At 46.9% G+C, this 16,001-nt stretch overlaps 1 protein-coding gene across 1 annotated transcript in view; it reads right to left on the reverse strand.

Moving 5' to 3' along the window:
* znf407 (zinc finger protein 407) overlaps positions 1-16,001 on the reverse strand; it is a gene marked incomplete at its 3' end in the record, with an annotated part of 221,238 nt that overhangs the window by 128,366 nt on the left and 76,871 nt on the right. The window contains exon 5 of the mRNA XM_083762008.1: positions 3,582-3,656. Coding sequence (XP_083618134.1) covers positions 3,582-3,656 — 75 coding nt within the window. The remainder of the gene's footprint in view (positions 1-3,581; positions 3,657-16,001) is intronic.

Consider the following 16,001-nt stretch of genomic DNA (forward strand, 5'->3'; position numbering starts at 1 on the left):
CTTCAAACGGACACATGCCATGTGAATAAAAGACATTGAAGCTGTGCTGGGCGGCGAGATTTGGTCGCCCGTCTAATCCAGACGAGCAGATGACAGTAGGAAAGCCGGGCTGATGATGTCTGCGTGCTTCTCAGAGAGGCATATGGTCGGGCCGCTTACTTAGAATATCTGAGGCCACTTGTCATATCTAATGCCACATGTTGTCAAAAAGTATCAATTTGGCGGAGGAGCAATGAAAACGGTGGGTCTGCTTCTATTTCAGCGTCTCGTTTGACAGATTGAGAGGTGTTTAATGTCTCGTGCTGGCTTGGAGGGATGGAAGGGGGTGGGGGGGGGTGTCACAACGTCATCACGCACAAAAATGACAGCATGTTTTCGCTACTGATAGACAGGGCCAAGAGGGGGAACGTTGCATGTACACACAGTCGCACACACGTACACAGCCTGACACAAACACACACACACACACACACACGCACATACGTGCGCGGGCGCGCAATGGTAAGCGCAACATCATTCATCCTTAATTTAAGACGGGAGATGGGGTGAGCAGAAAGTCAGATGAGGAAGGCAGCCAGATAAAGTTTGACAGTAAAGAGGAAATGGGTGAGAAGCAGATAGAGTGACTGAGAGACATTTCACTCATTAGGGAATATTCCCATTTGGTGTTTCCACTCTTCAGCACATGCACACGCACACACGCACACGTGCACACACACACGCGCGCGCGCACGCACGCGTTCAGGAAGAGCAGTCAACCTTCAGCGTTAGCTGCCCTGGGGATCTGCTGTCTCCCTCAGCATAACACACATCTCATCTTTCCCCCACCCATAGCTTTCAATATTGATAATTTGCAACCCAGCGAAAATTACTTAAGAAGACGTTAGATCCAAAACACCCAGAACAAAAATTATATTACAGTGTGCACATGACTAATTTATCTAGTTTATAAAAGTGTTAGAAGTGTCAGCAAACTGCCTGAATTGAAGAAAAAAAATGTAAATGCACGAGTTAATGTGGACTTTGGGTTTCAAGAGACAAAGTGAGAAAATGAAGGTGTGGTGACTGGTTCCTGTACCAGCTGATTTCAATCAGGCTAACCAACCGTTTGTGAGCTCCTCAAGACGCACATTATGCTAAACATTGTAAAAAAAAAAAAAGCCTACCACAGTGAAATGTAAAAACTTTTTGTTACACAGAACTTAGTATTGTATGGTTGCTGCAGAACAGCAGTTGAAGTACATCCAAAGCTAACTCCTCTGAGTTAGTTTAAATCTTACTTGTATGCTAAAGAACTAAAGAGTGGGACACATATTGTACTGTATACATCTATCTACCTTCGTCAGGCAGCCTCTGTAGACATTTTTAAAGCTCAGCTCAAGACCCACTTCTACAACATTGCCTTTAATTGATCTTGTATTTTTTATTTTTCATGTCCTCACTGTACTGCATTACTGCTTGTTTTTTAATGTCGTTGCCTTGCTTTTCTTTTATTCTCCATTGTTCTGTAAAGCACTTTGAGCTGCATTTCATGTCATGAAAGGTGCTATACAAATAAAGTTGGGCATGCCTGACAAAGAACTCCAGACAGTATAATATGGGCACAAAAGGGACACAGACATAATAACTGGGTGGGGCATGCATTTCCAACTTGAATCGTTCCAAGTAGGCCAGAGCCCAACGGGCGACGCTCTAGTTTAAATAATGTGAAAGAAAAGTACCTCTGGTATAAGTTTGCATTCTCATTAACAATAATTGTTTTATCGTTTTGAAATTTCTGCATTTGAAAGGTTATGATGCACTGCCCACAATATCTTCCATACATAAGAGAGAGTGTTTTGTTTGATGTCACAGGTGGAGGAAGTAAACCACCTTAAGAAGACAAATGTACGTCACAAAACCTTTTTTTGACGTAATTGTTGACATCAATACTTTTTTCAGTTGAAAATACGTTACGGCTGCAGTTGCACAAACGAAGCACCAACCTAGAGAGCTGCTGATGTGAGTGAACAGGTAATAATGTGACTTACAATGACTATAAGGGTGTGGCGTGTGGTAGGGCATTCATCAAAAAATCGATTTATCGATTTATCGATAAACGAGTCACGAGTCGACTCGCAGCAGCGCGAGTCGAAAGTTGAGCTTTTTTTTTTTTTTTTTTCTCCCCTTTTTTCATTGCATTCAGAACGCGCCCTTAATTAAAAACCAAATGCAGCTGTGTAGGCTATGTGGCTCTCAGCGCGCGGTGTCCCACTATTGAGACTGGCTGAAGTCTGTTTGAACTGCGCTGTGTCAGAGAAGTAACAGATAGAAGCACGCAAACGTTACCCCCAAACGATATCCCCCTCACCTCCGTGCTGGAAATATAACGTCTGGGTTCCCGAGGCTACATGCATGCTGACGCAATGACTGTCTGTTTCTGGCTAAGCTTTACGCGCAGCGCACATGAACCTCTCCGTCTCCGGTCAGTGCGGGTTGTTGTTTATTTGCATGGCTCAGAAAATGAGTAACAAATGAGAACGTTATCGAGTTGTGGAGGAGGAGGAGGAGGAGGAGGAGGAGGAGAATAATAATGTCATATCTCTCATTGTGTTCTCGGTGCTGCTGCTGCGCTGTGTGCCAATACCACTACTTTACCTGGATAACATCATCTTTTCATTTTGACATGATTCACATGAAATAATAATCCTGTACCGGAACCGCGTGTAGCGTTTGGTTTCATTAATGCTATCGTCACAAAATAGCCTACAGCTGCTGCTGCTAAAGATACAAAGATTGGACATTTTTAAACGACGCAAAACGTAGAATTCCCCTCTTGCGTACCAGTGCCACGTGTCCCGCGGACCGGCACCGGTGTTTGGGAACCTCTGATATAGATGATACATGCACTGTGACTGTGTCATATTGGAGAGGCCACTGAATGCGCAGTGCTATGTTTGACATGCTCCGTATTTGAGCGCGCGGCAGCTCCACCCGCCCCTGTTAAATCCCCCCCGCGCGTCCGCGTCCCCCCCCCCCCGCCGCCAAAAACGATAATTCGACTTATCGATAAATTACTGTCCGACAAGTCGACTGGGAAAAATCTCAAGTCGTTAATGCCCTAGCGTGTGGTCACCTTCACATTACACATACACTTCCTTCTTTACATCAGTGTCGGCCATTACTTTCTTGTTTACGGTTATCACTGAAATTAGCCGCTCATGTTAGCCACGCCAGCAAGCCAAGTGTGTGAAACTCACCCAAGCTCAACATAAACAAATAGAGGGACACTTATACGATACCTATACATTTAATTTTACTTTTAACAGTAGCAGGTGTACCAGAGCTTTGCAAATATACTGTAGCTGGTTCCGTTCTGAATGCTGGACATTTACATAGCTTTCTGCTACCTGGACACAGCTGCCTCTGAAATGGGGACATACTTTGTTCCTTATTTTTTCAGAATCAATCAATGACACACATCTTGTGTCATTGACTATATCACAGCTCATACTATAATACAGATTGTTAATATAATATACAAAAAATATATAATATATTTTATTTGAATTCCAGGTAGTTGGTGGCGTTATGGAGCTTACCTCAGTTTGGGCTGGCCAACTCCATGTTTCCCCAGCATATGGGTGCTTAGGTGTTTCTTCATTACAAAGGCCCACCTGTAAACAGAGCATAAAGACAGAGGGATATCTGGGTTAACTTCACTGTATTCTAAATGCAATTAAGTGCAACAAACACAACTTTCCTATTGAAGGGCAATAACTTTAAAAAGGGTTTTCATTAGGATTATGTTTTTTCTTCCAGCCAAGCATTACAAGAAAAGAATATCTACTTTGGTAGAACTTTGGGTTGTGTGATAATAATAATAAGCATACATTATAGCACTTTACGTCTGAAACAATTGTGCTACAGTAGAGAATAAAAACATTTGCATAAAACAATCTGAGAAAACCTAGAGGTTAAAACCTGAATATCTAACCGAATGCTTTATTAAAAAGGCAAGACCTCTCTTAGAAGCAAGGACAGACTGTGGAGATGTGGTCTAGTGAGTTCCACAGTAGAGGGGTGTACAGTAGTTACCTTGACATGAAAATATTGCTGAAATATATTCAGAGCTTGCTCTTTTGATTAGAATTCGATGTTGCAAAATAGTCTCCTCGTTGACTTACATTGCACACCGAAAACATGTCTCAGAGTCACTCTTTTAGCACATAAACAAGTGCAAACAAAGACAATACTGCCAATTTGCAACATTATAAACACATTTACTTTCTTTAAACTATTTTAACTTCCTGATTTTTACAATTTCAAGATATGGATCCTGATCCACTGATACATTGAAGATCTTCTTCCTAATTCAAATAGTAGAATCAACAGGAGGTTGATAAAAAATAAATGTCGGTTTTGTAATGTTATATATATTGCCAGAATGTTGTTTAGAGAGTTTAGACTATTTTGGGATATCAATTTCTAACCAACAGTGCAACTATTGAACTATTGATAGGGGTGGCGGTGGTGGCTCAAGGGTAGAGTGGCTGGATGGTAAACGCAAGGTTGCCAGCTCGAACCCGGGCTCCCCCAGAGTTCTGAACCCCTAATCTCTCCTGATGTGCTGGTTGGTGCCTGGTGCATGGTTTCCGCTGCCATCGGTGTATGAATGTGTGTGTGTGACTGGGTGAACGTAATGCACAATATATTATGTACGCTATATAAATGCACCATTTATAAATGCACCATTTATTGAAGACATTTCGACAACATTTGCAGTTACATCATGTCAAAGTTACTATGCAACTTAAACCTCGAGTCTATACCAAAGTGTATAACTTGACTGCAAGAGTACAATGTGATTGTGAGATTTAGAGATTTTGACTGGACAATTGGGTAATCACTTCTCACTTTATAGCTAAAGATAGTTTTCACAACAATTCTACAATTATGACTATGATCATAATATTCTATGACTGGACTGTGACTCAACAACTTCATAACCTGTCCTGCGGTCAAACGTGAACCGAGGCTGACCCGACACATTTCATCAGTGGACTTTCAACACAGTTTTTTTGCGAACCTCCCATTTCAAAACACTCAAATTCATGTCCTATTCTTACTTTCCCACCATTTCCAGACCTGCATTATAATAACTCAATAACAAAAATGACCACAGTGACTTTGCAGGCACCGGTGACTGGTTCACGAGTGCAATCTTGGTGGTTGGGGTCTTCCAAACAGACAAAAGAGAGGGTGTGTCACAAAGGCTACAGAGAAGAGTATACTACGTGACAAGTTTATGTAAAATAAAAACACAGTGGTAGAATGGAGGATATACTTGCAGTGGCACACGCACACACACGCTACATCGACCATCGACCACAATGGCCTGACAGAGTCTAAGGACATGCAGTTTACTATGTCTCCTAAACAGCATGTGAAAACATAATGAACGGGATGACAGACCCAACTAGCCAGGGATCCCAAGCTGCCTCTCCGAGCGTTTTCATCCCCTGGCCTTTTCATTTAGCACCCATCGCTTCCCATTATGGTGCGTCTGACAGACAACGACCACATCTGAGAGCTGCGGACTAGAAGCTACATGAGAGAGGCAGCAGGGAGTTGAACCAGCAGTCCTGTGGTTGGGCCAGTGTCACCGCGCAGCGCGCACACAGATCCTCCCCTAACCCCCACTGGAAAAGGCTCGCTTTGTACTTAGCTGAGCGCCGGTGTCGCGCATGCACCCAAAATAGCAGAAACAAGCAAACAACATGTCACATTAACCCACAATTTGAACTTATATATCTGCTATTTCTTTTTGAGAGGTCAGAATAATGACATGGAACCACTGGTGTTGTAATGTTATATACTGTATATTGCCAGAATGTTGTTTAGAGAGATTAGACTATTTTGGGATATAAATTTCTAACCAACAGTACAACTATTGAACTATTGATAGGGGCAGCGGTGGCTCAGGGGTAGAGTGGCTGGATGGGAACCGCAAGGTTGCCAGCTCGAACCCGGGCTCCCCCAGAGGTAGTGTCCAAGTGTGAAACAAGCAAACAACATTAACCCACATTTTGAACATATAGATCTGCTATTTTATGACATGGAATAATGACATGGAACCACTGGTGTTTCACACTAAAAATAGCAGATCTATAAGTTCAAAATGTGAATTTCCGACCTTCCATAAATCCGAACTAACACTATCCGAAACCCTAACCTATGTATAACACCAACCTCACAGGAAGATTTTAACCCGCAGCACGGGCGAGTCTTAACCCGCCACACAGGTCTGACTAACGGGACGTCTGACCTGTGGGCAGTGTCCAGTTCACACCCCAGCGCACAACTAAGTATCCATCAGGTTTAAGGCTCTGTGTCCACCCAGGCATTTATTCCCCCAGATGAAAACGCAAGGCGCTCTTCTAATGCTCATTCAAACCTCCCATTTTCGCCCATGATATGTGTTGAAAGTGTCTTTCAACGGCTCGGCTCCTTCCTAGTGCCGTTAACAGCTGACTGGATGTTGAGAAAAGGATATTTACACGTTTTCTTAGCAAACAATAGCCTGTCCAAACTGTCTAGATGTTTCAAGTGTCTCTCCAGACATCCTCTCTCTCGGTATGTCGCTTTGTAGCTCCTTAACTGTGTGCATCATCGGTTTGTCATAATAAAAGCATGCATAATTATTTCACCGTTTACATCACTGTTTCTTCTCGCATCCCCATGTCTGGCTACACACACACACAGACAGACACACACACACACACACACACGGGGGCTGTCTCGTGCAAGCCATCATGGCCCAGAAGTGGCGTCTGTCAGCCGTGGCCCTAAGGCCGACGCTAACTAACACCGCCATATAAATATTCAAGCTTGTTGGTTCACGCTGTTTGATTTGCCATCATCACTCCGTGTCCTGCTCACTCTTAACTGAATCCATCCATCAGTCCAGAATGTTATGTTGCCTGGGACTTAAACTGAGAGTCAGTGCATGACTAAACCCCCTCTCAACACACACACACACACACACACACATAAATGTGCACGTGTCCCTGGCTGGGACACTGCAGGCGCCACTGACTGACTTGCGTCGTCTATAAATAAACAAACAGCCTAATTAAGATCATTTCTGGGAAAAAAAGAAGGAACAAAAAAAAGGCATGAAAGAATTAATCAATATATTTGAGAGAGACGCACGGCCTTGAAACACTTCACGGGTGCTTGTTTAAGTCACCGCGTTTAGACGTGAAGGAGGGGAGGAAAAAGAAACGAGCTTGCAAACATTTCTGTTAATTATGTATTACAGCTGTCCTTCATAAACCTAATTACAGAGTGCTGAAAGCCAACGGGGGTGATTTGCATATGCGCATGAAAGACAAGACATATGCAAAATATGATTTTAATTAGCATTCTTTGATAGCGAGGATTACAAATCAAACTGGCATGTTGTGAGATTCTCATCTCGCTCCTTTTTTTTTTCTTTTTTCTTCCAGTGGATTTTATTCTCAGCGTTCATGAGTGGCAATGCCCTATGGAGCCACCTGGCACGGACCTCATGCACACGCACGCACGCACTCACACACAAGAACACACACACTCACATGCACACGCACGCACATACACACACGAACACACGCACGCACGCACACATACACACACGAACACACGCACTCACATGCACACGCACGCACACATACACGCACAGAGTTACGAAAACACGCACTCACATGCACACACACGCGCACGCACACACGCACTCAAATGCACACACACACACACGCGCACACACACATACAGTACACGAACACACGCACTCAAATGCACAAACCATGACAAATACCACAAGCGGACACATGCGCAGAAATACAGGCACACATATTTTAGCGTGCACGCTAAAATATGTGCACGCACGCAGGACACACACACACACACAGACACACACACACACACACACACACACAGGCCACACAGTCAAATCCTGAGCATTGGTTTATCAGTAACTCTGAGAGCGTACACCGTACAGATCGTTGCGGTTGGGTGGAAACCTTCATGAATGTTTTATCACTATTTTATGAACATTTCTAACGTAGTGGAACATGTAGCTGCTGATCTACAAGCTCACAACGCACTGCCATGCCCCACACACACAGTGGAACATATAGCTGCTGATCTACAAGCTCACAACGCACTGCCATGCCCCACACACACAGTGGAACATATAGCTGCTGATCTACAAGCTCACAACGCACTGCCATGCCACACACACACAGTGGAACATATAGCTGCTGATCTACAAGCTCACAAGGCGCTGCCATGCCACACACACACACACACAGTGGAACATATAGCTGCTGATCTACAAGCTCACAAGGGAGTGTAGGGAGATACTGCACAAGGTCTGTGAGTGTAGGGAGATACTGCACATGGTCTGTGAGTGTAGGGAGATACTGCACAAGGTCTGTGAGTGTAGGGAGATACTGCACAAGGTCTGTGAGTGTAGGGAGATACTGCACATGGTCTGTGAGTGTAGGGAGATACTGCACATGGTCTGTGAGTGTAGGGAGATACTGCACAAGGTCTGTGAGTGTAGGGAGATACTGCACAAGGTCTGTGAGTGTAGGGAGATACTGCACAAGGTCTGTGAGTGTAGGGAGATACTGCACATGGTCTGTGAGTGTAGGGAGATACTGCACATGGTCTGTGAGTGTAGGGAGATACTGCACATGGTCTGTGAGTGTAGGGAGATACTGCACAAGGTCTGTGCCCGACAGAGACGAAATGCAACCAAATGGACCCTTCTGTTATGGGGCCAGCTGTTGACATTAGCACACTGACTCATAGTTAAATGAACACTCCACAGCACACACACACATACATACATGTTAAAGGGCTCAGATCAATTTGTTTAAAGCAGCCTCTATATAGTCAGGCCCCTGCCCTTCGTGTGTATGTCCGTGCGTGTGTGAGTGTGTGTGCTCGCGCGCACGTGTGTGCGTGTGTGGATAGAACAAGGTGCAGCTCCTCCCACTCAGGTCAAGGCCCTACTCCACCCCCCCCCTCCCCCCCCCCCCCACCGCCTTGGGCAGCATCATCAGCTGAAATGATCACAGCCGCTGATGGTTATTGTTACAAAGGGATACTTTAACATGCCATTCATCCATATCACCCCCCATATCACCCCCCCATGCATTGAACTAATAAGGGCTGTGCGTCTGCCCTCCAGGGAGGCTCATAATATCCATCCTTGATACAAAAAAAGAGAAGAAAAGAAACGAAGACTGGAAAAAAAGGGAAGAAGAGGAAAAAGATGGCGTATATATACCACGTTCCTTCGTTCGACTTCTCCCTTCAGACTAATCGGCGCGCCACACCTCGTTAGGTCCGTGACGTGCCGGAGCTTTACCGATAAGCAGGGGAGACACGGCTCAATTACCCGCACTTACAATCTATCTCCCTCTCTCTTCCCTCCCTCCCTCCCTCCCTCACCGCCAGCCTGACGATGAAGAGATAACGTGTCAATATTTGATACAAACAACTTCATTTTTGCCCGCCGGTGTTCCTGGAGAGAGAGAGAGAAAGAGAGAGAGGGAGGGAGAGAGGCCCTAGCTGGATCCAGCTATAGGGATCCGGAAGGGAGGGTTAGATCTAAGGAAAGGCCCCCCCACCCCCCGAGCACGGCTCGGCTTCCCCCCCACCGTCCCGAGAGCCGCACGCTCACACGACGTGCTGGGACGGGCGAAGTGTCAGACATGACACACTTTGCACAACTCTTGCCGTCTATAGCGATAGCATATTATAACCCGGAACGGAGCAACGCACCCAGAAACGGAGTGGCTACACGTTAAACGTTCTTATAACTCCTTATAACATCTCTCCATAATATAACGTTCTTATAACTCCTTATAACATCTCTCCATATAGGATCTTTCTAAAAGAGCCCACCTTGACTGGTGTGGAAGGGCATAAGGAACGTTTTAGCTGCGGAGAAAGGAAGGGAAAAAAACAACAACAGACTGGTTTAAAGTCGAGGCAAAGTTCTGCGTTGTAAATTGGCGAAGAGGTAACCGAGGAGCCATTAGGCAGAATGAGAAGAAAGTGCCAGATGTTGGGATCCACTCAACCCTCACGGAGCTGTGCACTGAAGCTTGGGGAGATTGGGGGGGGGGGGGTCCGTTGGGTGGGGGGGACTCAGTCTGAAGGTATGGGGCTATGCTTCAGCTCCCTTTGAGGGGACACACACGCACACACTCTGCCTCTAAATGCACAAATAGACACACACAGTTACATACATCCAAACGGACACGTGCGCCCACACACGCGCATGCATGCATGCGCACGCACACACACACACACACACGCACACACACACACACAAACGGGCGCATATAACACCACACACTCCATATTATGCACTGCAGTGGTCCGTCGGGCCCCAAAGAAATGAGCGTGTGAGGGCTCATCCACAGCCTCCTGTGCCAGTCCTAATGATGGCTTCCACCTGCTGCTTTAATGTCACAGCTGGAGCGCCCTCCATCCCTCACTGACTCTGAGTGCCATCAGCAGCAGGTAGCAGCCACAGCCCTCCCGCCTCCCGTCTCCTCCTCCTCCAAAGACACTTATTGCGCCTCCCTCCGCCTCCCCCCCGCCATCCCCCCCTCTCTCTCTCTCTCTCTCTCTATTCCCCCTCCATCCCCTCTCTCTCTCTCTATTCCCCCTCCATCTCTCTCTCTCTCTCTCTCTCTCTCTATTCCCCCTCCATCTATCTATCCCTCAGTGACTCTGCCTTCCATCAGCAGTTCTACGGTACACCCCCCACCCCCCCTCCTCCTCCTCCTCCTCCTCCACTCCCCTGCGGCTCTCCCTGCTACCACACCTCCCTTCAGACCCCCCCCCCCCCCCACCCCACCCTCAATCCTCCACCACCTTCATTGCCCCCTTTCTCCCCTCCAGTCCCCCTGCCTGCCACCCCTAGCATTTTCTCTTCCATTGCGTTGTCCCTCAGTGCCTCTCTGTCTGCCATTGGCAACGAGAATGCTTTCCTCTGCACCCTCCTCCACTTCCATATCCCTGCATGCATGCGCCTCCTTTCTCTAACTTCTGCAAGCGCCTCCTCCCCCCCCCCCACCCGTACCCCCCTTCATCTTTTCCCCTTCGTTTCTTGTGTGCCCCAGCCTCCCAGCATGCACTGCTTCCTTGTCAAAGTCCTCAGTCTTTTTTCTTCTTTTTTCACCCACACCTGACGCTCAGACTTCTGATACCTCCGCGGCAGGTCTTTTTGCGCACCTGAATATTCCTGGTGGCAGTCAGTCAGTCAGTCAGTCAGTCAGTCAGTCAGTCAGTCAGTCAGTCAGTCAGTCAGCCGTGCAGGAAAGAGCGACTCGGCACAAAAAAAAGAAACGCGAGACAGACTCATGCGCGCTGCACTCGCAATTAAAAGTTTGAGAACATGGTCGACCGCCCGCGTGCCAACAGCCGAGCGCCGTCAGGCGATCAACCGCGTGCTCTAATTTCAAGTGAGGAACGCAGCATGTGGAGAGATCTTTTTTTGTAATGTTTTGCGCCAACACGACACCGCCACCTCAGCAGCAAATATCTCAAAACGCCTTCGTTCTCTGTGAGTGCACCATCCTCATTCTCTCCCATCAGGTTCTCACCTCCGTCATTCAGTCCTATACCCGCAATCTACGATTGAACCAGACTCAAAATAGTTAGTTTGAAGCTTCAATGGGCACATGTTTGAAATCGCTAGGCTATGTTTGGTCTGTGGCGGAGAAAGAAAAAAAAAGTTCCCATTTCCAGGACAAAAATCTCATTCTCGCGCATAAACATAATCAGACGAGAGCAATGATCTGCTTTCTATGTCGTGTGAACCCCAGCCTGACGAGAGAGAGAGAGAGAGAGAGAGAGAGAGAGAGAGAGAGAGAGAGATGGCAACACGGGAAAAGAAGTAGATGTCTAAAGTGAGTGGCTTTGACAGGCAGGTAAACTGACAGAAGAACAGAGCTCCAACACTTGGCTGACAGAACCCTGGAGTGCCGAGACAGCTGCTGACATGAGAGAGAGAGAGCAGTCATACAGACATGCAGGATGGATGGAGACACAGAGAGAGAGAGAGAGACAGAGAGAGAGAGGAGAGAGAGAGAGAGAGAACTTTCAAGGTAGGCCTCGTTATTGACAGACTGACTAACTTTGTGACAGACAGGCAGGAGGAAAGAGAGACACGGGTGGAGTTTAGCGGAGTCGGAGTCTAGTTCCACCGGATGAGGCTCTGCTACAAGCAGGTGTCTAATGGAGGCCCGTGGAAGAACTGAGAGGCACTTCTTAAATGACCCGAAACTAAAATGTGGTGTCAATCTGGCTGATAGAGATGGAGACGGACAGGGAGAGAGAGAGAGAGAGAGAGAGAGAGAGAGAGAGAGAGAGAGAGAGAAAGGGGGGGAGGGAGAATGACACAGAGAGAAGGGGGGTGGAGAAAAGCATGAGGGGGAGAAAGGACTTAGGGGAAAAAAGAAGGGATACTATAAGGCCCTGCAGTCAATGAACTTAGGGGAGAGTGGAGTAGAGTGGAAAGAGATAGAGACCCAGAGAGAGAGAGAGAGACCCAGAGAAAGAGAGACCCAGAGAGAGAGAGAGAGGGAGAGAGAGAGAGAGAGACCCAGAGAAAGAGAGACCCAGAGAGAGAGAGAGAGGGAGAGAGAGAGAGAGAGAGAGAGAGAGAGAGACCCAGAGAAAGAGAGACCCAGAGAGAGAGAGAGAGAGGGAGAGAGAGAGAGAGAGACCCAGAGAAAGAGAGACCCAGAGAGAGAGAGAGAGGGAGAGAGAGAGAGAGAGAGAGAGAGAGAGAGAGTGGTAAAATCCAGTTTGCGGTGCTGTCACTGTGTTTGATGGAAGGAAGGGGTGACTCCGCATCAATATCGCTCGGGCTTCTTAGAGCTCCGCTTATGGAAATCTCCCGTAATGTAACAGCTATGGGGGCAGGCAGGGCGGGGCGGTGTGGGGCAGGACGGTGTGGTGGCGGGGGGAAATAAATAAATAAGACGTCGGAATTGATTTTTACGCCCGGCGCCGGAGTGAAGCGAGCACTTGATGTGATATTCCGAGATGATCTTGATAAAAAAGAAATAAAGGAGAGGCAAAATGTTTGGCTCTGACAGCCCATCAACGTCAAGGCCCTTCACTAAAACAGACACCTCTCACTTAGGAACGGCACCGCGGCCGGCACGAGCCAGCCAGCTGTGTTGGGATGGATGTGCGTCCGTGCGTGCAAAGGTGTGTGTGTGTGTGTGTGTGTGTTGTGCATGCGTGCGTGCGAGAGTGTGTGTGTGCCCTCCCATTTTCAGAGCTAGGTACATAAAACGCTCTGTCTGTCTCTCTCCCTCTTGTCGTTTTCCAAAGAGTTTTGGATCATCTAGCTGAGGCAGGTGATGGGCCTTGACGGATTGATTGAGCAGACTATCTCATTGGCGGTGGCAGCGCCCCATAGAGTTCCTCAGCTCCGCTGCACACCGTTCCATTAAAGGATCATTTAGAGGCACAGAGAAGTTCCACCTGCACTTATGCAGAGCACACCCTAATGTGAGATGAAACACACACACACACACACACACACACACACACACACACACACACACACACACACACACACACACACACACACACACACACACACACACACACACACACACACACACACACACACACACACACACACACACACACACACACACGTTCAGCTGTGGGAGGGAGGGAGGGAGGGAGTGGGAAGGAGGAGACAGAAATAAACATAATAATGAAAAATAGAAATGCGGTCCCTTTCCCGACAGCACATTTCCATCTTTAAGAGAACAGCGATTGATGAAGTCATCTATTATTGATATCATCGTCGCCGATGTGCCGGTGGCACTTTTTTTAACGTTGCAAAGCCCCCCTCATTGCTCGGAGCGTCATGGCGCTTTGTTTGCATAATACGCTATTCGGCTTCATTATATTTTCTAATTAACTGCTTTAATTTGGGGTTTAAATCCTAAAAAAAAGGGGGCAACTTAAAAACGCTGAACAAGAAGGGAGAGAATAGGGATTGTGTTTAATAGAGCGGAGATAAAAGTGAGTGAGAGTGGTCGCGTGCGTGTGTGTGTGCACGTGCGTGTGTGTGTATTGTACATGAAGTTATACAGTTGTACATGAAGCTATACAGCGTGCTTCAAATATGAATTCATAAACGAAGTCAGATTGTGTGGAATCAGCAGGAACACGCTTCACTTTTACGGACGGTCGGGGGGGAAAACACGTATAGCGAGAAACGTTTCCAGTGAAATACATAACACGCTAAAATACTGAGGGAAAACAAGTCTCATTTTACACAAAGATCAAAAACACTGGTTGTAAAAAGCTGTTAGCTTCTCTGGCTAATGTATCTCTCTTTCTCTCTCTCCCCTTGCCTCCTCAACACTTCCTCTCTGCAGTGCAGTTAGAGATATGAAAAATATATGTGCTTCCCCCCCCCCCCCCCCCTTCTTCCTCTCCTTTCCACCGCTCCTCCGTGTTAAATCATTAAAGAGAAGTCCTGCTCATTATCTCTCTAAACAAAACTTCTCTTAAACCAAATAAATCACCGCCGCGCGCGGCGCAGCTAACAGCCGTGAAGGGATAAATTACAAAGCGCCTCAACTGGCAGCACTGGTATTTTAAAAAGCTTGCTGCACAATTTCTATGATGTACTGTAATTTGTAATGCGGGTTTCCTTACAGTATGTTTATGAGGTCTCTTCAGGTGTGTGTGTGTGTGTGTGTGTGTGTGTGTGTGTGTGTGTGTGTGAGAGAGAGAGAGTCGTGCGCTGGGGGAAGAGGTGAAGGCCGATGGGGGGGTTGTGTTTGTTGTTATCTTTATCTTTATCTTCCACAATGAATACAATAGAGAGGATAATAATTTCATCACAGGAAATGTAACAAGTCTCTATTTTGTGTCTGGACTCGTCAGTTTAAGGCCCAGTGACTCTATTACCTGTTTGCTCGAGTCTCGCTGGCCAAGGTCATTATTATAGGCTGGACTCATTAGAATATAGTCAAACACAATGACACAGTAGCCCCTAATTAAACCAGTGAGGACGGGAATGCATCTGTTTAGCTTTCAACCGCTTTAACCATTATTTAATACTTTAGCATTTAGCAATAGCTGTTGAAAAATAGCAGATTTTAGAAAATGTGTGGAAATGTTTTTAACTCAAATCTTTGCTTCTGGGAGATCCCTGGAACACAGTCCTTTGAGATGGGGGTCTGTGGCCAATACATATCATTCTGGGGGTTCCTGGACCGCCCCAAAATGTTTGAGAACGGCTCATATAGAAACATAGGCCTTTTTCCAGAAAACGGTCCTGGTTTAGAAGACAATTTATAGAATCTGGTCTCAGGTCGGAATGGTTTAAAGAGCCAAATGCATAAACTGCGTCGTACGTCGGCGTCGCGCAGCAAGAAATAACCAACGTACTGTACGAGCTCTCAACACGTTACAAAACTTGCACAGCGGCTATTTTTGGCGCCTTCGAACAACAAAGAAATAATCAGGCCTAATTGAGGGAACACCGAGAAAGCCCCCCCCCCCCTGCCTTTCTCCTCTGTCCTGTCCCCACCTCCTCCTCCTCCTCCTCCTCCTCCTCCTCCCCCTCCCCCTCCTCCTCCTCCTCCACCCCATGGACCCTCCGTCCGTCCGTCCGTCCGTCCGTTGCCTTCTGGGACCGAGGAGTCGCCGTAGCGTGCCCCGACCTCCCCCGGCCCCCAGTGGGGCAGATTAAAGTGGGATAACAGGGCTGCGGCGCTCAGGTCCGTTTACTACTAGCAAAGCCTCTATACTCCCACTCCGCCCCTCCTGGGATAAAAACCAACACACAGTAGCCTGGTGAGACCCAAAAACAGCCCAAACATGATTTATTTAGTCTGTTTACTGTGCACTGTATCTGCCTGTCCTCTGAGAACAAATTAAACGTATGAAAAAAGGAGGTGGGAGGGGGG

Source organism: Protomyctophum parallelum, assembly GCF_964188405.1.
Source record: "Protomyctophum parallelum genome assembly, chromosome: 3".
Lineage (NCBI taxonomy): Eukaryota > Metazoa > Chordata > Actinopteri > Myctophiformes > Myctophidae > Protomyctophum > Protomyctophum parallelum.